This window comes from Diospyros lotus, chromosome 10, assembly GCF_014633365.1.
Source record: "Diospyros lotus cultivar Yz01 chromosome 10, ASM1463336v1, whole genome shotgun sequence".
NCBI lineage: Eukaryota > Viridiplantae > Streptophyta > Magnoliopsida > Ericales > Ebenaceae > Diospyros > Diospyros lotus.
Genome location: NC_068347.1, coordinates 6,215,739 through 6,241,849, shown reverse-complemented (window position 1 = coordinate 6,241,849; position 26,111 = coordinate 6,215,739). Strand labels below are relative to the sequence as shown.

The 26,111-nt window shown below is 41.2% G+C and overlaps 1 protein-coding gene across 1 annotated transcript in view; it reads right to left on the bottom strand.

Moving 5' to 3' along the window:
- The window catches only part of LOC127811378 (E3 ubiquitin-protein ligase COP1-like), a 66,873-nt gene that overhangs the window by 28,131 nt on the left and 12,631 nt on the right, over positions 1-26,111 (bottom strand). Inside the window, exon 7 of the mRNA XM_052351170.1 lies at positions 7,664-7,742. Within this exon, the coding sequence (XP_052207130.1) occupies positions 7,664-7,742 (79 nt within the window). The remainder of the gene's footprint in view (positions 1-7,663; positions 7,743-26,111) is intronic.

Sequence of the window (26,111 nt, the reverse complement as noted above, 5' to 3'; positions counted from 1 at the left end):
AGCCTCATACTCGAGGCTTGACAATTGGTATCAGAGCTAGCGGCCTCGGCAGTGTTTTTTGAAGAAAGTGTGAAGCAGACGATGGCGGAAGGAACGAGACTCAAAACAATTGGAAACAAGAATGGAAGCACTGGAGTTCGGAATGACGCAGACACACGAGGCTATCACCCAAAGCAGGGAAGATGTGGCTGCAATGTGAGAAGGAATGCGAGAGGAACTGGCGACTTCTCACGAGGATATGCACCGCGAGCTGGAAAGGCATAGAGAAACGATGGATCAGTTTGGTCAAAAGATCAATAGCATGTTTAATATGCTATCATCCTTACCACAATTCCGTTTGCCAACGGAATTTCCCCCGCAATCTGGAGCTGGTCCAAATTCGAACGGATCTGGAATACTCCCAAGACCTACAGGAGAAGCAGAGTCGGAAGGGGTGCAAGGAGTTGACACGGATCCTCAAGTGAGGGAATTTCAATTACAACCTGATACTCACACACCAATGCCAAGGCTGGAGATACCATTATTTGATGGGACAAGGCCAAGATGGTGGGTGCGCTAGTGTGAACATTTCTTCCAGTATTATAATGTGGATGAGACTCAGCGAATTACATTGGCCACAGCCTATCTTAATGATACGGCTGATTCCTAGGTTCAAGGATGGTATAGTTACCAAGGAATTGGGGTGAGATGGACCGATTTTGCCGAAGAACTGTGTAGGCGTTTTGGAGAAAAGAATTTGGCAGATGTGATAGAAGAATTCAACAAACTTCGGCAAGAAGGGACGGTAACGAAGTATTTAGAGAAATTTGAGGAGTTAGGAGCTCTAATGTGGAACGCCCAACCATCACTTACTGAGCAATATTTTGTATCCAGCTTTATTAGTGGGCTCAAGGATGAGTTGAGATCCATGGTAAAAATGATGCCACTCACGGTTAGACAAGCCGCAGAAAAGGCCAGATTACAAGAATTGACGTTAGAAGCTATCAACAAAAGGAAAAGGGCCTCCTCTCAAATAGGATCGTTAATCAGTCTACCTCCTAGTGGTCATGCGCGGGAGATAGGGGCGGCAGGAGGTACGGGTCCACCCAGAGGAAGTTAGCAAGTCGTGGCGGTCAGAAATCCCACTATAGAACAGAGGAGACAGTTGCGGCTCTGTTTCAGATGTGGAGATCCTTATAGTCCTGGCCACCAATGTAGAAGGCAGCTACTAAACATGGAGGGTGGAGAGGAGAAAATATTAGAGAAGGGGCAAGAATACCTTGAAGAAACAGAGGCGGAAGTTCCTCAAGGTGATCCCGTCAATGAAAGGAGGGGAAATTTCATTTCATGCACTATAAGGGGAGCATGCAGGGCAAATCATTAAGGTTGAAGGGAGAGTGGGCAGGAGAAGAATGATGGTGTTGATTGATAGTGGTAGCACCCACAGCTTCCTCAATGAAGCAACTACCGTGGAACTAAGGTGTGCCTTGGTAAATACTCCCTTATCAATAACGGTAGCTAACGGCAACAAAATGTACAACAATCATAAGAGTGTAGGGTTTAAATGGCTGATGCAAGGGGAAGAGTTCTCTACAGATCTAAGAATTGTGGAACTAGGAGGCTGTGACATCGTCCTTGGGGTGGATTGGATGAGGACGATAAGTCCTCTAACTTTCGACTTCAATAAATTAGAAGTCACACTGGATTTGAAAGGCAGGAAGCTGACGTTAAAAGGGTGCCTCGAGGCAGGGGAATGCAAGATGATCGCAGGAAAAAAATTACAGAAGTTGCTAATGAAAGGAGAAGGGCAGATATCCCAGCTATTTTCCATTCAAACGATAGGAAAAGATGAGCAGGAGAGCCCTCCCACTTCCGACCTCTTTGCAAAGGTAACCTTCCCTACTGAATTAGGTCCATTACTTATAAAATTTCAGGAACTATTTGTGGAACCATGCACCCTACCTCCAAACCGTCTGTTTAATCATACTATACCTTTGAAACCCAATTCTGAGCCAATAAACGTTCGAGCCTACCGTTATCCCCCTATCAGAAGGCTGAGATTGAAAAACAGGTCAAAAATATGCTCCAAACGGCCATTATCCAACCGAGTCAAAGCCCTTTCGCCTCACCCATTCTTCTCGTCAAAAAGAAGGATGGTACTTGGCGCTTTTACACAGACTATAGGCAGTTAAACAACCTTACCGTGAAAAATAAATTTCCCATTCCCTTGATTGAAGACCTATTAGACGAGCTAAATGGTGCTTCCATCTTCACAAAACTCGACCTGAGGGTAGGGTATCATCAAATTAGAATGAACCCTGCCGACATCTATAAAACAGCCTTCTGCACACACCAAGGCCTCTATGAATTTTGGGTGATGCCATTTGGGCTCACCAATGCCCCAGTCACTTTTCAGGCCCTTATGAACCACCTCTTTGCCCCATACTTACGGAAATTTATTTTTGTCTTCTTCGATGACATTTTAGTTTACAGCCCCAACCTCAAACAACACCTAGCCCACTTGCAAACCACATTTGAAATCCTGAAATTTAATCAATTGTTTGTTAAACTCTCTAAGTGTTCCTTTGCAAAGAATGAGGTGGATTATTTAGGGCATATCATTTCTGGCCGAGGAGTCAGCACCGACCCCAATAAAATTACAGCAATGTTGGAGTGGCCCAAGCCTTTGACAATAAGGGAGCTGAGGGGATTTCTTGGCTTAACAGGATATTATAGAAGATTCATACAGAATTATAGAGTGATCAGTAAGCCATTGACTGAATTACTCAAGAAGGACAACTTCGGATGGAATTCCCCGGCTGAGCAAGCTTTCAACACCCTAAAAAAGGCGATGACACAAGCCCCAGTTCTGGCGCTGCCGGATTTCTCTAAGGCTTTTGTGGTGGAAACTGATGCATGCGACATCGGGGTAGGCGCAGTGCTGACACAAGAAGGGAAACCCCTCGCTTACATCAGTCAAGCACTGGCTGTTCGACACCGAGGACTAAGTGTGTATGAGAAAGAACTGTTAGCCATGATTATAGCTATCGACAAGTGGAGACATTATTTGGAAGGAGCCCCCCTCATAATACGTATTGACCATGATAGCCTAAAACACCTCCTCCAACAGAAGCTGCATATGCATTTGCAAAGGAAGGGAATATCCAAATTGTTGGGCCTAAATTATGTGATACGGTATAAGCGGGGAAAGGAAAACATTGTGGCAGATGCTCTGTCACGAAGATCGGAAGCAGGAGCATGTGAGGCAATCACCGCCGTGGTGCCTGATTGGGTCAAAGACATTACTAGAAGCTATGAGAAGTCTGAGTGGACCAAATCCCTCCAAACCCAATTAGCCGTGCGGCACACCAATGAGCAGGGATATTCTATGGCCGACGGGTTGATCAGGTTTAAAGGCAGATTGGTCGTCGGCAATGACAGGGAACTACGAACTAAGATCTTACAAGCATTACATAGCTCTCCACTAGGGGGACACTCGGGGGTTCGAGCTACTTATTACCGGGTTCGACAGATGTTCTTTTGGCCTGGCCTCAAGAAAGAAGTTATGGAATATGTGGCAGCTTGCATGACGTGCCAACGATGCAAGCATGAACAAGTGGCTTATCCAGGATTGTAACAGCCACTGGCTATACCAGACAGAGCATGGGAGGAGATATCCATGGATTTCATCGAGGGCTTGCCCAAATCAAAGGGCCAAAACGCGATTCTAGTTGTGGTTGATCGGCTGACCAAATTTGCTCACTTCATTGGCCTCACTCACCCATTCATAGCCCAGGAGATTGCTCGAGTGTTCATTGATACAGTGGCCAAACTGCATGGCCTACCTAAATCCATCGTCTCAAATCGAGACAAAATATTTACCAACCACTTCTGGCAGGAGTTGTTCAAGAATTTAGGGGTGAGTCTACACATGTCATCAGCATACCATCCGGAGTCTGATGGGCAGACCGAAAGGGTCAACCAGTGCTTGGAATCCTACTTGCGATGTATGTGTTTTGCTCGGCCTAAGAGTTGGGGTAAGTGGCTTTCTTTAGCTCAGTGGTGGTATAACACAACTTACCACAGCACTATTAAGAAAACTCCCTTTGAGGCTCTATTCGGATACCAAACACCTATAATGCCTACCATGACGGGTACCAATAGGGTGCAAACTAACTCAGCTGAGTATTTGCAAGACCGACAGAGATGATCTCACTCCTCAAGCAAAAGTTGGCCACCGCTAACAACAGGATGAAACAAGTCGCAGACCGCAAACGAAGTGACCGAAACTTCGAAGTGGGCGATCGGGTCTTCTTAAAGGTTCGACAGTTCCTACAGTCCTCTTTTTCTAAGGTCACCCCCACCAAGCTCAGTCCTAAGTACTTTGGACCATTTCTCATCTTGGAGCGGGTCGGTCAAGTCGCCTACAGATTGCAGTTACCTCCCCACATGGAATGTCACCCAGTATTTCATGTCTCCCTATTGAAGAAGTTCATCGAGCCTAACGCTATTGTAAGCTCAGAACCACCTCCTGCAGCCGAAGAGGCCGACGGCGACGGGGAACCATTAGCCATCATCGACCGGCGAGTAGTCCATCAGGGCCTCGTACCTCTCATCCAAGTTTTGGTTCAGTGGTCTAACCGTCACCCAGAGTATACCACTTGGGAATACCTTCCCCAACTGCTAAGTCAATTTCCACGCACTGCTCAGCTACTCACCTTCCTTGGGGACAAGGAAGCTTTTAAGGGGCCGGGACTGTCACAAGCCTAGTGGCTTATGTGTAATAAACTAGAGATGCATAGCTATAAGTAGTAATAACAGAATGGCTATAACAGATTGCATGTGCGGGCGGTTTTGCCTAAGCCACTTGCAGGAATCAGTTGTGATAACTAGTTGGGCGAGCCTATAAATGGGCATTGTATGTGAGGATGGGATCTATCAATGAATACATTCGGATCTTTCCCTCTCTAATTCCTCTCTCTATTTCTCTCCCTCTTCTTAATTCAAATTCTCCCTCTCTTTCTCTTTCTCAAATTCCCAATTCTTCCAGAATTCCCCAAGCCTCATACTCGAGGCTTGACAGTTATTTAAGGTGAAAGAAGGAGCTAGAGTTAGCCTTAAGCCTAGGTATAAAGCTAGGCTAGTAGCCAAGGGTTGTACCCAAGTAGTAAGGGTAGATTTCAATGAAGTGTTTTCTTCAGTAGTGAGACACACTTCTATAAGAACCTTGCTAGCTATGACAGCCCATCTAAACCTCTACCTAAAGGAAATGGATGCTACCACTGCATTCCTCCATGGTGAGTTAGAAGAGGAAATTCTAATGGAGGAGCCTAAAGGGTATGAAATTAAGGGAAAAGAGGACAAGGTTTGCTTGTTGAAGAAGTCCTTATATGGACTAAAACAGTCTCCTAAGCAGTGGTACAAGAAATTTATTCATTTATGATAAGTCAAAGGTTTAAAAGAAGCTCATTTGATTGTTGTGTCTACCTTAGACATGTTTCCTCTAAAGTAGCAATCTATCTCCTGTTATATGTAGATGACATGCTTATTGCAAGTCATTCACCAGCTGAAATCCAAAGTTTAAAGGTGAAACTTAGTTCATCCTTTGAGATGGAGTTAGGTGAGACTAAGAAAATTTTAGGGATAGATATAACCGAACCCTCCAGCTATCCCAAAAAGCCTATCTAGAGAAAATCATAAGGAAATTTCATATGTTGGATTCAAAAGTGGTAAATATACCCTTTGCACAACATTTCAAGCTATTGCATGCCCAATCTCCAGCGGATGAAGAGAGCCTAAGAGAAATGAAGAGAATTCCCTATTCTAATGTTGTTGGCAACCTTATGTATGCTTGGTGTGTTCTAAGCTAGATTTAGCTCATGACATGAGTGTGGTAAGTAGATTCATGGCTAATCCGGAGAAAGAACATTGGATAGCTGTAAAATGGATGTTTAGATACCTAAAGGGGTCAATTAATAAGGTTTTAGTCTATGGTGGAGTTAAGGAATCAGAAGAGCCGAATATTATAGGATATACAGATGTAGATTATGCATCAGACCTACATAGGAGAAGGTCTTCCACCGACTATGTGTTCCAATTATGGAACTCCACAATTAGTTGGAAAATTAATCTTCAGCCGGTTGTGGCTCTTTCAACCACCGAATCAAAGTATATAACAGTGACCGAGGCTGTTAAGGAGCCATTGTGGTTGAAAGGATTGGTTAGTGAGCTCCTAGGAAATAATGTGAAGGCTATTCTAAAGTGTGACGGCCAAAGTGCTATACACTTGGCTAAAAATCAAAGTCATCATGAGAGAACTAAACATATTGACATTAGATACCATTTTATCAAAAAAAATCTTGAGAAGAAAGAGATTAATCTAATTAAAGTTGCAGTTGATAATGCAACTGATATGTTCACTAAAGTTGTTTCCATGTCCAAATTGCAACATTGTTTAAGGTTGTTACAATTTTATGTTGTTTGATTGATCATTTTTTAGGTTTCCAGGGAGAGCAGAACAAGAATGGTAAAGTTCTAGGTATTACTTGAGGAAAAATGGAGATTTGTTGATGTTTTGCCCGAGTTAGTGTGCTAAAAGCTTAAAAGAAATCAAAGGAGTCGAGGATGATGATCGAGTGGCAGTTAGTGTGCAGGACATTTTTGTAATTAACTGGATATACTAGGGGTAGTTTACACTTTGTAGAGTCGGTTATATCCCTAAGTTGATCCGCCCCATAGTCTATAAATATGAGGGCAGGGATCGATTGTGATCATCAAATCAAACAAATCAGTATATTCTCTTGTACGAGTGCAGTCACAAAGAGAGAGAGCTGTGAGAAAAATAGTTCTTGGATTCTTTTGTGAGAATTGTACTCGGGTTGTAAGAGAGGGTGAATGACTATTGTACTGATTCTTTCATTCTTAGTGGATTGTTCTCTCGATAGAGTTGCTGGATGTAGTGCCATTTCCGTGGCATGAACTAGGTAAAATCAACATGCAACAATGTGGTTTGATCTTTCTTTTGTATTTCAATTCTATCTTTCATTTACTTTCTGATTTGTGTACATTTTGTGGTTGAGTTGGTGAGTGATTGAGTGAGATATTGTGTACCGACAGCTCCCAGTTTTAACAAAAAGTATGATTGAAGACCAAAACAAATGCATACATAAAACAAAAGGTTTAACCAAGGGAAAGCGAGAATAGGCATCATTGTCTCAATATATATTCATATTAACAAGTACAATATATATATATGCATGCATTAAGACGTGAATATTTAAATATGTATGGTATGAACATGAATCTGTTTGACACATTTAATCACTGTAGATGCACATCACTAGGCATTAACATAACTAATAACATCTTTTTTGTGGGGCATTAAGGTGACTATCTACAAATTTTCTTGTCTTAAAGCAAGTCAGACAATAACTACAAACAGATAACCATAAATAAGCCATTTAAAAGCTAAATGACAAGAGAATATTGACAAGCCCTACCAGAAGAAGACTGCTCATTTTCCTCACCACCACCTATTTCATAATTGACTATACCTAACAAATATGTGAATCCATGTGACCCACGATATCCACAATCTAGTTTCTAAAGACATCTTTCAACTAAATTCATCACCATGTGTACCACTAAACCAAACAAAGAAGCAACACCAGGGCAAGATACTTACTGTAGAAAAGTCAAAAACCTTTATGCGTTTCGAAACACCAGCAGTTGCAAACAACTCGTCATCACGGTCAAATTCAATGCTGCAACAAGATATGAAAGTTTCATAGTTCTAGGGCATATAATTCTTGGAGGATAACAAGGAACAAGTGAAGAAGAGTGTAGTGTACCATGACAATAAGAAACAGAATTAACCTACAGTCTCAAAAAGGGGAAGGCTAGGAGATCACGCAATTATATTTACATTAATTTTCTGAATCTTTAATTGTATCTATTTTACTACAGTGTGCTACTGGATAAATTATCTTCATTACATTATGGAAGGAGGGTAAGTATTTCTCTTTCAATTTTTGCTTCATGACGACCCAGTGGGTGATGGGAGGCTCACCTAACCTCTCAAAATTACATTGAACCTTTTGCCACTATTTCTTTGAAGAGCCGGTCAATTTCATTTTGGCAAAACAAACCCTCTCAATATCAATCATGTTATACCAAGTGAAGTAATCTTCCATGTCATTCAACCAATCTAAAATCACATTAGGGTCTAACCTACCATTATACTCGTGAACATCCACTTTCACAATCCTATTATTTTCTCTATAGTCTTCACATCTATACCTCTAGGGCAGAGGTGATTGCCTATATTCTTGTTCTAGATTCCTTTCATGATGTGTGTCAATTCTAGGATTGTCACCTACAGGTTCTTCAAAGTTTAGAAGCCTACAATCATACTTAGGTGCTTCATGATGTGACGTGTCCTTCTATCATTAGGTTGCCTCGGTTCGAAAGAAGGTAATGTCTCATGTGAGTGAGGAATCTCATTGGAAGCAATGTGTATTGAATGTGCCATACAGAGACACATTAGACTAGAGAGACTAAAAATCATTTCCCATCTTTTACTTACCTAGTATTTTGAGGGCATGTGCTATCTATTCAGTAAGTGTTCCTACTATATACGAAAGACTTTCGATATAGCTCATTTTGGTTTTGGTGGATTTTTTATGAAATTTTGTAATGACTAGATCAATTGGTGTAGTGGAAGAAGGTTGTTTGTGTTTTTTGGAAGTCAAGAGCAAGTAAACAAATCATAATGGGAATGTTTACCATAATGGGAGAAGGCTAAGGAGTGATGCAACAACATAAGTGATAATTGAGAAGACTCAAATTGCAACTTAAATGGAAACAAGAAACCTACTAGGATGCACAAATAGGACTCAAAATTTTGAATTAAATAAAACAAAAATAATGCTCGAGATGTGACAAATAGGGCAAGGAATTATTTTTTTTTTATTTTCCGGCCCCTCTCTCTCTCTCTCTCTCTCTCTCTCTCTCTCTCTCTCTATATATATATATATATATATTGAAGCTACAAAATAAAATTAAATAGACCTAAAAAAAATTTACAAAAAATACTCAAGAATAAATAAATATTAATCAAGCTTTCAGAGTAAAGAATGTACCTTAACCAAAACAAGGTTGAATTTAATTTTGGTTAGAAGAAATTATTCCTGCAGTAGGCTAGACTTTGGGATAATTAGTGGCTGAGTTAATCAATGGTTTGATTCATAGTAAGGTGGGTAGTGGACAGGCAATTGGGTTGGGATGGATGATGGTTAAATAAGAAAACTTTGGGCTGGCCTGAACAAGTTAAGGGTGCAGGTTGTTGACTTAAATTGGATGAATAACTGGGTAGATGATTGGGTTTTGACATTGGGTTAGGGTTTGGGTTGAGAAATTGGGTAAGAGAGCGAGCAAGAATGGCTTAAAGTGAAAGCAAGGGGTGGAAAAAGGTGTGACTTTGTAGGCTTCCGACAAAATCGCAGCAAGGAATTACAACAACAAAGGAGGGCACGTGTAGCAGCGCGTGTACAACAAAGGAGGGCGCGTGTACAATAAAAGGTGACTTTGGGGGCAGCGCGTGAGGGCACGTGTAGCCTTCTTTTTCCTTGAAATTTTTATGGAATGCTCCCCTTTTATTCCCAACAACTCTGTATAAAAATATTTGACATTTACCCTATGAAAACTCGTGTTTTAGCAGTAAACAGCCTCGGTTTGCGTGCAAACGGTGCTTTCTAGTGAACTTGAAAGTGAGTGGTTCTTGTGCACCCGAAAGTGGGTGGTTCTTGTGTATGCTTCATGCTTCCTCTTAATCACTCCTGATTTCATTTGTGGATGGTTTGTTGCTTACGTCTCATGTTTTCTTGGCCGTGTCTAGAGGTGAGGCATGAGGGGTTGGACCACGATCATGCGCCCAGAGGTGGGGCTTAGTCTAGAGGTGAGGCTAATATGTTTGACATGATGACTGGTTGAGGAAATGATGATGAGGGAAGATTCTTGTTGTTTATGCACAAACTGTTTCCTTTCTTGAATTACTCGTTGAGATGTCTCTTGTCTCACGTATGCATGCATGTATTTTTTTCTTGTACCACTCACTTAGATGTTATTATCTAACTCAGGTGCTTCATACCCATGTACATTCAACGTTCCAAGTATGTCAGATGAGACAGGTATCCCAGGCTCTAGCTCGGGTAAGGGCAAAAAGGTGATGCTTGGCTAGTTTTGGAGTTTTAGATCTTTAGTTTACGAAATCGGTGTTTATACATGTAACCCAAGCGTAGTACTTGTATTTCCAATATTATATTGTAAGTAGCAGCTAAGATACTTAAGGATGTATGGTGTTTGTGTTGGATTCTACGGTTGTACTACAAATTCAGGTATTCATAAGCCTGCTATAGTTTTCTGGTATGTTGGTGCGAAACGGATTTTTATTAAACTTGTGAAAATTCTAGCTATTTAGCGTGCTCAGGTTCGATCCTTGCTTCCGTTGATAAGGATTTTCAATAACGTCTGCATGCTGTAAATAGCCTGACCAACTGTAACACCCCACTTTTCAAATATACAATGAAACTAAATACAAGCTAATCAGGTTATTTACAACACACAAACGTTATCGAAAACCCTTAATCAACGAAAGCATTGGATCGAACTGTAAGCCTAACCAAAGCTTAATAAAAAGGGTTTCCACTAGATTTCCTTCACAAGCACAAGAAATGCATACGACTTTCAATACTCCAAAAAAACACAACACGTCAATATAGGTACAACTGCAGGACACTCACACACACCTCTTACAACCTTGAGTATCCTAGCCGTTATTTACAATACATCATTTGGACTACCAGGGTACATAATGAAATAAAACCCAGAGCTAGCTGCAAAACCCTAAGCTAGCCAAGCACCACATATTTCCCCTTACTCGAATTGAAGTCTGGATCACTTGGTACGTCTAATATACCTGGGATGTTGAATATCCCAAGGGTATGAAACACCCGAGTTAAATTGTTACATCTAAGTGAGTGGTATAAGAAATGAAACTATGCATGCAAGAGTAATATGCAGTTATGCCAGAAAATATGCAGAGATAAGTACAAATCTCCCCAGATCATGTCAATACAAAACCTCCCTGAGTCACCATTATCCATGCCAGCACTCATCTCAAACATCTCAGCCTCGCCTCTAGGCTAAGCCCCACCTCTGGGCACGTGATCGTGGTCCAACCCCTCAAGCCTCACCTCTAGGCACAAGATTGCCCCCCCAATTATCGTGATGTTCCACCAACACGTTGCCAATCATCATGCTCAAATTCTAGTCCCATCAACTAGCCATAAATACAAACAACGAGATGCGTTTAAAATGGGCAATATATGCTCAAAGTCAAGAAACATGAGATGTAAGCCACCAACCATGACATGCTGTATGACAAAGCAGAAGGAATATGATATGCAAATCACGCACGAAAGTCGTCATGGTCAAACCCGATGCAACAAGGTATAAAGGATATGCTCGAAACCAAGAAAACATGAGACGTAAGCAACAAACCACCCATAAATGAACCCAAGTGTGATCAAAAAGAAGTAAGAAGCATGCATAAACCAGTAACCTTTGGATTCGCCAGAAAGTACCATTTACACACAAACCAAGGCTGTTTATTGCCAAAACATGAGCTTTAGTAATGTAAATGTCAAATATTTTTACATGAAAGTATGGGTATTGAAGTAAAGAAAGAAGGCCGAACGCGCTCTCACACGCCCCAGGAAGGGGCCTCACGTGCTACCACGCGCAACCCTCGCCCGGCACGTGAAGTTCACGCGTCGCCCATGTTTTTGGACAGCTTCCGATCTCCTTCATTTTTCGGCCATAACTCGATCGTTTTAACTCCAATTTGACCCTCGTTTTTTCCTATAGCTCCCTTTTTCAACACTCTACAAGATTATAACAAAAACCCAGAGTTACCTCGCTGTTTTTCTACTGATTTGTCCCGAACTCCGGCGGGGTGCAATTTTCCGTCGAACCTTCATATCTCCTTCGTTTCTCCACCAAATTCACTCCCGTTTTTTGCAGAACCTCCCCCTCCCTTTTAAGAATAGAATCCTTACTTAGAAACCTCTCAAAATAACTTCCCTTCTCTCCCTTTGGAATGGCCGAATTCCTTCCCCTAGTGGCCTATTTATAGAGGTGCTCGGCTAATCCCATTCCGCCATGTGTTACCCTTAATCGTAACTCATCATTATTCTCATCATCCTTTGCCACGTGGTGCCACAAGATTAGGCCACTTGACCTTGAGATTTGAGCCTCATAATTGCTCTTCCATTTGTCCCAATCCCATGGTGCCAAGTGTTATCTAGATCTTCATTACTTAGCTTTGAAGATTTGGCTTCATCATGCTTACGCCACTTGGCTAAATAGGATTTTGACACTTGTCATTGAGATTTGCACTCTAATCATGACTTTTCTCCCTTTGTGACAAGTGGCCCTAGAGATTTGGGCCTAATCATGACATATCAAACCTCTTAACAAATAGTTTTACGCCACGCGTCATTAGGATTTGAGCCACCATCATTGCTTTTATCTTATGGCGTCATGTGTCTCTCGAGATTTGGGTCACCATCACTACTTTCACAAAATTTCTTTTCCAATAATTACATATGCATCTCGAGACCCTTAAATTTTTGAAAAATATTTCATTTATTCAACGACAATAGCTTACAAAATCTTCAAGTGTTACATCCTCCCCCCCCCCCCCTAAAAAGAAAATTTCATCCTTGAAATTCCACCTCATTCCTCAAGACTACTCAATTCTCTCTTCCCAAGCAAATTCCTCAAAATCATGGTGTCTCTAGAACACCTTCCCCAAGAGGTATTATTTCATTCCTCAAGACTCACATCAGGATGGATCGCATACCTGACTTGGTGTGCCTCGTCCGATATGATTTGCCTTAACTCTTGGCCTCAGGCACATAAATTCCATCCAATACCCACAGTCAGGGTTTTTGACACATTCCCAATTGTCAACACATGGTCATACCTTCAAGTCTTCTAAAATAGCTTGCTAGGTTTGTTCATCAGATCACCAGGCTAGCGACGTAAGTAAATGTGTTAAAATGTTGTCTAGAATATAGGTTAAATAAGATCAGTTATAGCAGTGTTTTTTAAGGGCCAATAAGGTATTAAATAGAAGTTGTAACCCAAATTGTAATTAGTGATAAGTTGGGGGTGTAAACTGTAAATATTTGAAAGTCTTCATTGGGGTTCCGAGTGCACATTCATTTAGAGAGAAAAGCTAGTGTTCAAGACTGCCTTGTAATTTTGGAGAGTGAGTGTTGATTATACTTGAAGAATAGGAGATTTTTTTTCTCAAGCTGTTGTACTGATCATCCTTGGTAATAAGAAGACTGCTCTTGGGGTGTTTGAAGGCTGGATGTAGAGTTGCTTTAAAGCAATTTGAACCAGGATATATCTTGCGCCTATTGTTTTGTTTATGTCTTGATTGTTTCTGTTTTTTCTTTCATTTAAATTTTGTTCTTGCTTTCTGTCTTGTGTTTTTTGTTGGTTAGATTGATTTCGAGTGATGAGTTGAGAGAATTGGCATTAGGAATCATTGATTGAGTTGTCAAGAGTGCTCCTAAACATAACAAGATGTTCCATCAGGAATCACATCCACTAACAATGGGCAAAAAGCCTCCACCCAGTCCCCATTCTCGGGTTATCAGAATAGGCTATCAGAGCAAGTTCGTTCCCACCACGTTCATTCTCCTGAGGTGGTACTGGATCACACAACCACAACCTTTTGAAGACTCTATCCATCGTCGCTACCCTAGGGGATACATGGCGGCCCAAATCTCGAGGGACACATAGCGCCATAAGATAAAGGCAATGATGGTGGCTCAAATCCCAATGACACGTGGCGTAAAACTATTCGTCAAGAGGTTTGATATGTCATGATTAGGCCCAAACTTCTAGGGCCACTTGTCACAAGAGGAGAAAAGTCATGATTAGGGTGCAAATCTCAAGGACAAGTGTCAAAATCCTATTGAGCCAAGCGGCGTAAGCATGATGAAGCCAAATCTCCAAATCTAAGTAATGATGATCTAGATAACACTTGGCACTATGGGATTGGGACACATGGAAGAGCAATTATGAGGTTCAAATCTCAAGTCCAAGTGGCCTAATCTTGTGGCACCACGTGGCAAAGGATGGTGAGAATAATGATGAATTATGATTAAGGAGGACATGTGGCGGAATGGGATTAGCCGAGCACCTCTATAAATAAGCTACTAGGGGAAGGAATTCGGCCATTCCAAAGAGAGAGAAAGGAAGTCATTTTGAGAGGTTTCTAAGTGAGAATTCTATTCTTAAAAGAGAGGGGGAGATTTTGCAAAAAACGGGAGTGAATTTGGTGGAGAAATGAAGGAGATATGAAGGTTCGACGGAAAATCGCACCTCACTGGAGTTCGGGACAAATCAGTCACAAAACAGCGAGGTAAGTCTGGTTTTTTGTTATAATCTTGTAGAGCATTGAAAAAGGGAGCTATAGGAAAAAGCAGGGGTCAAATCGGAGTTAAAACAACCAAGTTATTGCCGAAAAACGAAGAAGATCGGAAGCTGTTCGAAAACATGGGCGGCGCATAAACTTCACGCGCCAAGTGAGGGTTGCGCATGGTAGAGCGTGAGGCCCCTTCCTGGGGCGCATGAGGGCGCGTTCGGCCTTCTTTCTTCTTGAAATTTTGCACCAATGACCCTTATTTCAATACCCACACTTTCATGTAAAAATATTTGGCATTTACATTACGAAAACTCATGTTTTGATAGTAAACAGCCTCGGTTTGCGTGTAAACGGTACTTTCTAGCGAACCCGAAGATGAGTGATTTATGCATACTTCTTATTTCTTTTTGATCACACTTGGGTTCATTTATGGGTGGTTTGTTGCTTACGTCTCACGTTTTCTTGGTTTCAAGCATATCCTTTATATTTTGTTGCATCGGGTTTGACCATGACGGCTTTCGTGCGTGACTTGTGGCTTGCATATCATATTTCTTCTGCTTTGTCATACATGTCATGGTTGGTGGCTTACATCTCATGTTTCCTTGCTTTGAGCATATCTTGCTCATTTTAAACGCATCTCGATGTTTGTATTTGTGGCTAGTTGATGGGACTAGAATTTGAGCATGATGATTGGCAATTTTTTGGTGGAACATCACGATAATCAGGAGGGGGGAATCCCGTGCCTAGAGGTGGGGTCGTGCCTATAGGTGAGGCTTGAGAGGTTGGACCACGATCACGTGCCCAAAGGTGGGGCTTAGCCTAGAGGTGAGGCTGAGATGTTTGACACGAGTGCTGGCAGGGATGATGGTGACTCAGGAAGATTTTGTATTGACATGATCTGGGGATATTTGTTTTTATCTCTGCATACTTCCTGGCATAACTGTATATTGCTCTTGCATGCGTAGTTTCATTTCTTATACCACTCACTTAGATGTAATAATCTAACCCGGGTGTTTCATACCCCTAGAATATTCAACGTCCCAGGTATATTAGACGTGCCAGGTGATCCAGGTTCCAATTCGAGCATGGGCAAAGAGGTGGTGCTTAGCTAGCTTAGGGTTTTGCAGCTAACTTTGGGTTTTATTTCATTATGTACCCTGGTTGTCCAAATAATGTATTGTAAATAATGGTTAGGATACTCAAGATTATAAGAGGTGTGTGTGAGTATCTTGTAGTTGTACCTATATTGACGTGTTGTGTTTTTCTAGAGTATTGAAAGTCGTATGCATTTCTTGTGCTTGTAAAGGAAATCTAGTGGAAACCCTTTTTATTAAGCTTAGGTTAGGCTTACAGGTTCGATCCAGTGCTTCCGTTGGTTAACGGTTTCCGATAACGCCCGTGTGCTGTAAATAACCTGATTAGCTTGTATTTAGCTTCATTGTATATTTGATAAGTAGGGCGTTACAGTTGGTATCAGCACAACCCAGGCCGTGTGTTGGGACTGTGTACTAGCCAAAGGCTGGGGGTACTGGACTAGGGACCGTGTACTAGCCCAAGGCTAGGGGTACTAGATAGGGGAGACTGGATGGGGAAGAGCGGAGACCAATTGTAAGGTCGTATAACGAAGATGTTATGCGCTCAAGGGGGGAGAATGTAATACCCCAAGAGCTCAGAGAAGGGTAGTATATATCAAGGATAAGTAAGGAAGGAAACACCAACTGGATATCTTTTGGACTGAATGTAGACAAAGAACTCTCGGGTTAAGCGTGCTTAAGCTATGGAAGTTTAAGAATGGGTGACACCCTGGAAAGTTCGCGTAGGCCTATCAGGGTAAGTTGTTCCGATCCTTCTTATCGCTCGATACAGGATGTTACAGGTGGTATCAGAGCCAACCCTTGGTGAAGGCGATCCGATGAGGGCAAGGAGTGGCGCCGGGGCTTGAGGGCCTGTACAAGAAGCGGCTTCTGGCAGACTTCTAGAATGGCAACCTCCAAAGGGGAGAAGATCCGGGACTAGTTGTAAAGTTGAATGATGAGGACGTCATGTGCTCAAGGTGGGGGGAAAATATAATACCCCAAGAGCCCAGAAAAATGTAGTATATATCGAGAATAAGTAAGGAAGGAAATAACACCAGGTGGATACCTTTTGGGCTAAATATAGGCAAAGAACTCCCAGGTTAAGCGTGCTTGAACTGGGGAAGCTCAAGAATAGGTGACCCCCTAAGAAGTTCGTGTAAGCCTATCAGAGTAAGTTGTTCTGGTCCTTCCTATCGCTCGATAAGCAAGGAAAAGGATAGAGTGAGGGACCTCATGCTGTATGATAAATAGAGGCATCCAGTTAATGAGATAACATGCAGTGAGAACAGCATTAGCCCAAAAATGGAAAGGAACGTGACTAAGCAATAAAAGAGTGCGAGCAGTTTCAATCAAATGACGATTTTTACGCTCAGCAACTCCATTTTGCTGGGGTGTATAGGCACAAGATGATTGATGTAAAATATCCTTGGAAGTCATGAAAGTAGTGAAAGAATTTGAAAAATATTCTCTAGCATTGTCACTGCGAAAGATACGAATAGAAATATTAAATTAAGTTTGAATTTCAACACAGAAGCCCTTAAAGATAGTAAATAATTCTGAATGATTTTTTTAGTAAAAACACCCAAGTACATCGAGAGTAATCATCGATGAAAGTCACAAAGTACCGAAAACCTAAAATAGAAGGAACATGACAAGGACCCCAAACATCACTATGGACAAGTTCAAAAAGAGACGTAACCCGATTATTGACACACTTTGAAATGAAGTACAAGACAATTTTCCAAACTGACACGACTCACAATTTAAAGTGGAAACAGTAAAAAGACATAGGACCATCTTTTGTAATTTGGATAGACTCAAATGTTCCAAACGATTATGAAAAAGAGATGGAGATTCAGTAGATATGCGGGCAGCTGGTAAAGATGGCTTGGCGAGATAATAAAGTCCCTACAACTCACACCTGACGCCAATTATCTATCTTGTACCCTGGTCTTACACGACAGCAGAGTCAGTAAAAAAGGTTATGGAACAAATAAGAACACGTGTCAGTTTACAAACAAAAGCAAGACTAAAGGGACTTCCAGGAACATATAAAATAGAATCTAAGGGTAACAAAGGGAGCAGTTGTGCTTGACCAATGCATGTAGCAGATGTTTTGGAACCATTGGCAAGAGTATCAATTGGTAGACAGGAAGAAGTAGAGAGAAAGGAAAAGAGACTTTGGTTACTAGAGAGATGATCGGTTGCACCAGAATCGAGAACCAATAGTCCAAGAGTGGTAGATCGAGTAACACAAGCAATAGAATTACCAGTGTGCACCACAAAAGCAATGGATGACAGCGCAATCTGTTTAAAAGCCTAATACTAAAGGTAGTCCTCATAATCACTTCCAGTCAAAACAAGAGATGGAGAAGAACGATTCTCATGATTCTCATAAGATTATGTTGGGAAGCTAGCAACAACAGACTGAGCCACATTAGCAGCGCATGGCAATCGACCATGCAATTTGCAGCAACGTTCTCGAAGATGGCCCCCTTATGACAGAAATTGCATTTAAGGCGGTTACCTCGTTGTGAGTTACCACCTCGGTTGTTCCCTTGCTCTCCTCTAACAAAAGTTTGTGACCCTAAGACAGAGGAATCAACCTAAGAGCCATTAATGATTGAAGACAAAGAAGAAACCCAAAGAAGTTTAGTTAAGGCATCTTCTAGCGTTGAAATAGTGGGACTGGATAATATTTGATTCCGGACCGGAGCGAGTTCAGATCGAATAGCAGTCAATCCCAGAACCATAAAGAATTTATCTCATTGCCGCAACTATTCTTCTGTAATATTACCAACTGGTAACAGAATATTGAACTCTTCTTTCAGGGATTCTAGGCAACCAAGAAATTCAAACATATCCATATCTTGTTGCTTCAAATGAACGATAGTGGAAACAATAGAGTAGAGACGTTGGATATCATTGGTATAAAGAGATTTGGCCTTGTTCCATACCTGAACACAAGTCTTATATGCCTTGTAAATAACCTATAGTTTTGGATCAATGGTCTGCCATAACATATTGCAAAGAACAGCATCAATCTTCTTCCAAATTGCTCTCTCAGCATCGGGAATGTCATCTGCTTTCTTATTGAATCTTCCATTCCTTGACCCATGAACCATAACTCAACAGAGGCAGCCTAAGACATATAATTGGTACTTCCAACCAATTTTTCAGAAGAAATGATAGGTGAGGAAGAAAAAGGCAAAGAGAAACCTATAAATTTAGATCCAAAAGTAACTGAAGATGCTGGACCCTCCATAATCTAGATCTGAACAGCAAATATAAACAAAGACAAATTTTGGACTTGATGACAAATCTGAAGAAACAAAAAAAAAAAAAAACACGAGAGACCGTCAATTACAGGAGACCAGCTAAAGGCGGAAGACCAAAGCAATGTGACAAATCGATGGTGGCGACAGCTAGCAACGATGATGGTAGCGGCGACTAGCGGCAGAAAAGACACTGACGCCAAATCTAGGCAACGGCAGCCAGCCTTAGATTTGGGCAGATGCTGGGCGGCGGTGCGTAGATCTAGGCAATGGTAACCGATGACGATGCAGATCTAGGCGGTGGCGGTGGCGGCAGCGGCGACTAGATCTGGGCAATAGAGGCAGCAGCGGCGGCTGGATCTGGGCGACAGCAACTAGCAATGGTAGCGAATATGGGTGGCAACGGCCGAATTTGAGAATCCAAGACTGACGCGAGAGTGGCGGCGACCTTAGGATGCGATGGCGAGGGTGAGGCAGCACTTGGTATTCTGTCACAAGCGTGTAACAGAGGCAGCAGATCTAAAGGATCCGACAATTGTAGGTGGCAGATATGGGCAAGACAGCTGCAGACAGCAGCGACGCAAGGTGGATCTGTTGATTAGCAGTCAAAATGGCAAATCTGAGTTGCTTTGGGTCGGTCGCAAACAAGTAACAGAGGCAGCTAACAATTGGAGCGGCAGATCTTGGAGATGGTGACGGCCAATCTGTAAGTAGGTAACGACAATCCACACGATGGAGCAGGAGACTAAGTAAGCGGCAGCGAAGGCAAGGAGCTCACAGGTGCCGAAACTAGTGGTGAGCTAGCTCGCGTCTTCGAGGACGTTGTTGACACCAGAGCAGTGGGTGCTGAGAAGAAAGGCACCACCAAAGGGATAGCACAATGAGAAAGAGAAGAAAGGCACTGCTAGAGGGATAACACAATGGGAAAGAATTTTTTCACATCAGCTCTGATACCATGTTAAATCACAAAACTTGGTAACCTCTTCCTCTTGAAATTTATAGTAAGGCTATACAATAATCAAGGTTACAATTAAGGCCTAATTACATGCTAATTGACAGCTAACTAATTGACAACTAATTACATTTATTTTAACACCAATCAATGCAGAACCCAAATCAAATAAACAAAAGTAATCCCGATTACCCAAACTAAATATCATTAATCAATATTATTCATCAATGTTTACTCTATAATACATCACTAAAGGATTATTTATAGACAACTAATAAATAAAAATCTGTTCTAACTAGAATTTCATGATCCAATCTAATTAAGATTATAAAGATAATCACAATCTAATTAGGATTCTAGGAAATAAAAAAATTAAAAATAAAGGAAAAAAATTAAAAATAAAAAAACTAATAAAAAAGTATTAATTTCTATTTTTATGCCTAAAATATTGTTTTCCAAAATAATTGTTTCTACCATCTTCATCATATGTTCTTCAAAGCTAGGGTGGGTTCTAGAGGTGGTTCTGGAGTTCCTCAATCTTTTTGTGTTCAATAGGGTTAAAAACGCAATTGTAAACGATTTTTAATACTTGTAAGCAAGTAGGTAAAATGTGGTTTCCTCAATTTACATGTAGCCTCCATAGATGGAGAATTGTCTCCACGATTGGTCTTTCTGGAATGCTCAAAGACCAAGTCATTACTAAGGATAGTCCTTTATTGCCCAGTCAATTTTTGTTGTTCTCAATGATATGACCAGGAGGGTGGTTTCCCCTAGAAAGCAATTTGAAAAATGAGACCGCCACCTAGGATGGCCTTCTTTGCCTAAACTATTTCACTTGGTTCCATCCTCCCAGTTGCTAATAGAAGGAAGAGGAGACACTATAGCTGACTGGTTCTACTTGTGCAAAGAATCTAGGAAATAGTGGACCATGTTTTGTTACAACATCAAGTGGCAAGACCAATGTGATGTTCTATTTTTGCATTGTCTAGTGTTACTACAGAGATATGGGCTACAGTTTCTATCTTGTCACTATTGATAAAGCTTATAGTATGAGAAGTGTAGAATATTACCCCACTTTGTATAATGGGCAGCATATGAATAGAAAGAAATATAAGAGCTTTTGCAAGCACAAGAAGCATGATTAATCTTCTTAAGGGAACACTCCTTGTTTTTCCCTATTTTTTTGGGTCAACAGAGGATTCTCTTTATATTTATCCTCTTCTGTCTTGTTCACATATGAATTATGTGGTCGATAGGCTTCTACAGTTCCCTTTTTGTTTCTTCTTCTCTTTGTACAGGGCTTACCCCCTTTGGAGTTTCTTAAATGGTATTTACTTATCAAAGTCTTAATCATAATCATCATATACGGGAACTAGGTATCTTCCAACTTAAAGGAGGTTCTCAAGATTGACCTTCTTAAGTCCTATGAGCAACTTAAGGGACTACGCATTTAAGCAATCTGAAGGCAAGTTCCAAAAACTGTTAATCCACTGAGCAGCTACAGGAAAATGGTTGCAAAGCACTAACAGAAGTGTTGGATTAGCTGTCAATTAGCTATTAGACTAGCTATGATTAATAGACAAGTATACAACTAGGCCTTAATTTTAGGAGTAATTTTAGCCTTAATTATTGTACATTAATACTATAAATCTTAATAGAAAGAGGCTAGACCTCACTAAATTCTCTGATTCAACATGGTATCAGAACTACCATACAAACCCTAGATCTAGCCTCCACTGAGTGAGTCTCCTCCACCAACAGCATGCATCCCCTTCCTTCCAGCAGTGGCCGTTGTTAGTCCCTTACGTAATGGCCACTCGAGAAGGGGGGAGATGAATTGAGTGATTATAAAAAAAAAATTCGCTTATTTAATTATATATGTGATTATTCATTTAATCTTATATTGTATTTATGTTACAACAAACAACAACACAAATATCAAAGCAATAAAGAATGAGTACTGAACATGGCAATATATAATGGTTCAGTGTGTCACAAACACCTAATCCACTCTCCTAAGATCTCAACCACTCTTGGGGTTCCACTAAACCAATCAACACCAAGGTTTTCCCTTAACTTACCTTGGAAACTACACACACACCCCTAAATTTTCACCGAATCTAGGAAACCGGAACAAACCACACGAGAGTTTAAATATTACAGATATCGTACTCACAGGGACACAAATAAACCACGAAATCAAAATATCACAAGGCAACAAAAAATAATAAACGATTATACCCTCAGTTGATGGAGATGAAAAAAATCAATATTCAACGCTTCGACCTCCAACTGCCTTGGGCTCGTTGTTGAACATGCAATAGGGCATGCAAGCCTTGCGGATCTTGGATGTGACAATGGAGATTTTGAAAGCTCTTTTGACGGTTCTTGGAATGTTTAGAATGTGATTAAGAGACCCCTTAAATCCGTGCTTAACTCGTATTTATACTCATTAGGGCGACCTACTTTCCTTTTAAATTTTTTTGCCCATTAGGCTCAAGTAGTCGACTAAGCTGAACCTTTAGTTGACTAATGCCGAATCTTTAGTCGACTAAGATTAATCTGGAGTTGACTTATGGGGAGGTTTAGTCAACTATTTGAAAAACACTTCTCGGCCAAGTCGACTAATGTTGCAAGAAAGAAAAGCTTATGCAGAGATGCTCTCTATTCAGTTGACTAATGCCATAGGCTTAGCTGACTAATAACCCAAAATGTGCAAAAAATAAATTTGCTCCATTAAATTATATTTGCAAAATGGTTTTAGTAAATAAAGATATTTTACTGGTATTTCAAGCCATAGAAAATATTAAAAATAAAATTGGGGGACAACGATTTGTACATAAGTCACAATTGGTCTTTTTATTAATCATCAAAACTTTAAAATTAATTCAATATGTCAAGTTGGCTCAACAGTCGTTTCCTCCCCAATGTGCAATCTCCGACACCGCTATAGCTACCTCCAGCCCCTCGCTAAAGAGATTCCGTCAAATCTCGTCTGGATCTGTTGAATGTAAAAGAGATCTCGTCCGAGCATCGTTGTTGATCCTACTTCACATGCGACCACCATCGTTGTTCTCTGCCACAGCGCTGCAACCCACGATCGGCATCGCTATTCTCCGCCACAGTGCCACAACCAGCAACTATCGTCACCGTTCGCCGCCGCAGCCCCCACGACCGTCATCCTCTTGTCACAACACCTCGAAGCCTTCGTTAGATCCCAGATCTCACGATCGTCACTAGCTCTTCCGCCCAGATCCAATCGTTTCCACCCTCCATCTGCCTAGATCCGACCTCCGATCGCATTTACTGCAGGAAGCCGTAGCCACTAACCTTTAGATCTGGACCAGATCTGTTGTTGCTGCCATCTCTCGCTAGCCATCAACCTTCAAATCTAGCCACTTCTTTTAGATCTTCTGCTATTATTGACATCCTCAGCCTTTACCGCCCCAAAACTTCTATGTTCTCAGCCTTTGAAGAATAAGCCAGATTTTTAATTTGTGAGGAGTCAAAAGCAAAAGAACAGTTATACTGCAAAAGAACAGTTACAACAACGAGATAAGATTTTATGGTTTTAGGATTGACTGCCATTCAATCTGACCTTACTTCAGTTCGAGATCAAATATTATCCAGTCCCACTATTCTGACACTAGAAGATGCCTTTGCTAGACTTCTTCGGGAATCTTCCTCGTCTTCAGTCATCGATGGCTCTCAAGTCGATTCCTCCGTCTTGGCGTCATAAACCTTTGGTAGAAGAGAACAAGGGAACAACTGAGGCGGTAACTCACAACAAGGTAACCATCCTAAATGCAGTTACTGTCATAGGTGGGGCCATCTTCGAGAATGGTGCCACAAACTAAATGGTGCCACAAACTACATGGTCGACCACCACGTGCTGCTAATGTGGCTCAGTCTGTCGCAATCAATTCCCCATCAGCACCTTTTGAGGATCATTCTTCTCTTTGCCTTGTTTTGACTGGAAGTGATTACGAGGACTATTTTCAGTATCAAGCATCTAAACAGACTATGTCGTCATCCACTACTTATGTGGTGCACACTGGTAACTCTATTGCTTGTGTTACTCGACCTACCACTCCTGGACCGTGGGTTTTTTATTTTGGTGCAACTGATCATCCATCTGGTAACCCAAGTCTCTTTTCCTCTCTTTCTACTTCTTCCTATTTGCCAACTGTTACTCTTGCCAATGGTTCCAAAACATTTGGCTATAGGCATTGGTCAAGCACGACCACTCCCTTCGTTACCTTTAGATTATGTTTTATATGTTCTCAGAAGCCCTTTTAATCTTGCTTCTGTTAGTAAACTAGCACATACTCTTTATTGTTCCATAACCTTTTTTGTTGATTCTGTTGTCGCACAAGACCGAGGTACAGGATAGATGATTGGCGTCAGACGTGAGTCACATAGACTTTATTATCTCGACAAGCCATCTTCACCAGCAGCCTGCATTTCTACTGAATCTCCAACTCTTCATAATAGTTTGGGACATCCGAGTCTATCCAAATTACAAAAAATGGACCTGTGTCTTTCCACTATTTCCACTTTAAATTATGAGTCATATCAACTTGGAAAACAGTCTCGTACTTCGTTTCCAAAACGTGTCAATAATTGGGCTACTTCCCCTTTTGAACTTGTCCATAGTGATATTTGGGGTCCTTGTCATGTTCCTTTTGTTTTAGGTTTTCGGTACTTTGTCACTTTCATCGACGATTACTCTCGATGTACTTGGGTGTTTTAACTGGAAAACCGTTCAGAGTTATTTACTATATTTAAGGACTTATGTGCTAAAATTCAAACTCAATTTAATGTTTCTATCTGTGCCTTTCGTAGTGACAATGCTAGAGAATATTTCCCAGCTCCTTTCACTACTTTCATGGCTTCTAAGGGTATTTTACATCAATCCTCATGCGCCTATACACTCCGGAAAAATGGTGTTATTAAGCGCAAAAATTGTCATTTGATTGAAACCGCTCACATTCTTTTATTGCATAGTCATGCTCCTTTTCATTTTTGGGCTGATGTTGTTCTCACTACATGTTATCTCATTAACCAGATGTCTTCCTCCGTCTTACAACATGAGGTCTCTCACTCTATCCTTTTCCCTGCTCAAAGTCTTTATCTCTTTCCACTTCGTGTTTTTGGGTGCACTTGTTTCGCTCATGACATGACCCCTGATCGTCCCAAACTTTCAGCCAAAGCTGTCAAGTGCATTTTCCTTGGTTACTCACAACTTCAGAAAGGCTATCGGTGTCGCTCTCCTGATCACCAACGTTATTTCATCTTTGCTAATGTTACCTTTTTTGAGGCATCTCCCTTCTTTCTCTCCTCTCCTGTCGAGAGTCGTCCAATTTCTGAGATTCTTCCCACTCCTTACCTTTGTTCTCCTTCCTTCAATACTGCTCCTACTGTCCCTGAACGTCCCCTTTAGGTTTATCATCGCCATCCACATCCTCTTGCGGCTGCTGACGAAGAACCTGATAACTCACCTCATGCTCCGACATCTTCACCTGCCTTAAACCAACCAGTTGCTTCTGAGCCAAATGTTAACCCTTCTCCTAAACCCATTGCCACTCGAAAAGGTATATGCTCTACTCGCAACCCTCACCCCATATACACCTTACTTAGCTATCATCGCTTCGCTTCCCCCTATTATACTTTTGTGTTTACTTTATCTTCTATTACTCTTCCTAAAATTACCAGTGAAGCACTTTCAAATCTAGGGTGGCGCCAGGCTATGGTTGATGAGATAGATGCTTTACATTCTAGTGGCACTTGGGAATTGGCTTCTCTTCCTCTTGGTAAATCTATTGTTGGTTGCCGCTGGGTCTATACTGTGAAAGTCGATTCTAATGGGAAGGTTGATCACCTTAAGACACGTCTGGTTGCCAAACGCTACACTCAAATTTTTGGATTGGATTACAATGACACTTTTTCTCTAGTAGCTATGATTGCCTCCGTGTGCTTGTTTTTATCCATTACTACAATGAACCATTGGTCTCTCTATCAGCTAGATATTAAGAATGTTTTTCTTCATAGTGATCTTCAAGAGGAAGCTTATATGAAGCAACTGCCCGGCTTTGTTGCTCAGGGGGAGTCTGGATTAGTATGCAAACTTCGCCGCTCTCTTTATGGGCTAAAACAATCTCCGCGAACTTGGTTTGGATGGTTTAATACAGTTATTCAAGAATTTGGTATGATTTGCAGTGAGGCCAACCACTCTGTTTTTTATCACCAATCATCCAATAGTCAATACATTTATCTAGTGGTTTATGTGGACGATATTGTCATCACTGGAAATGAATAGGATAGCA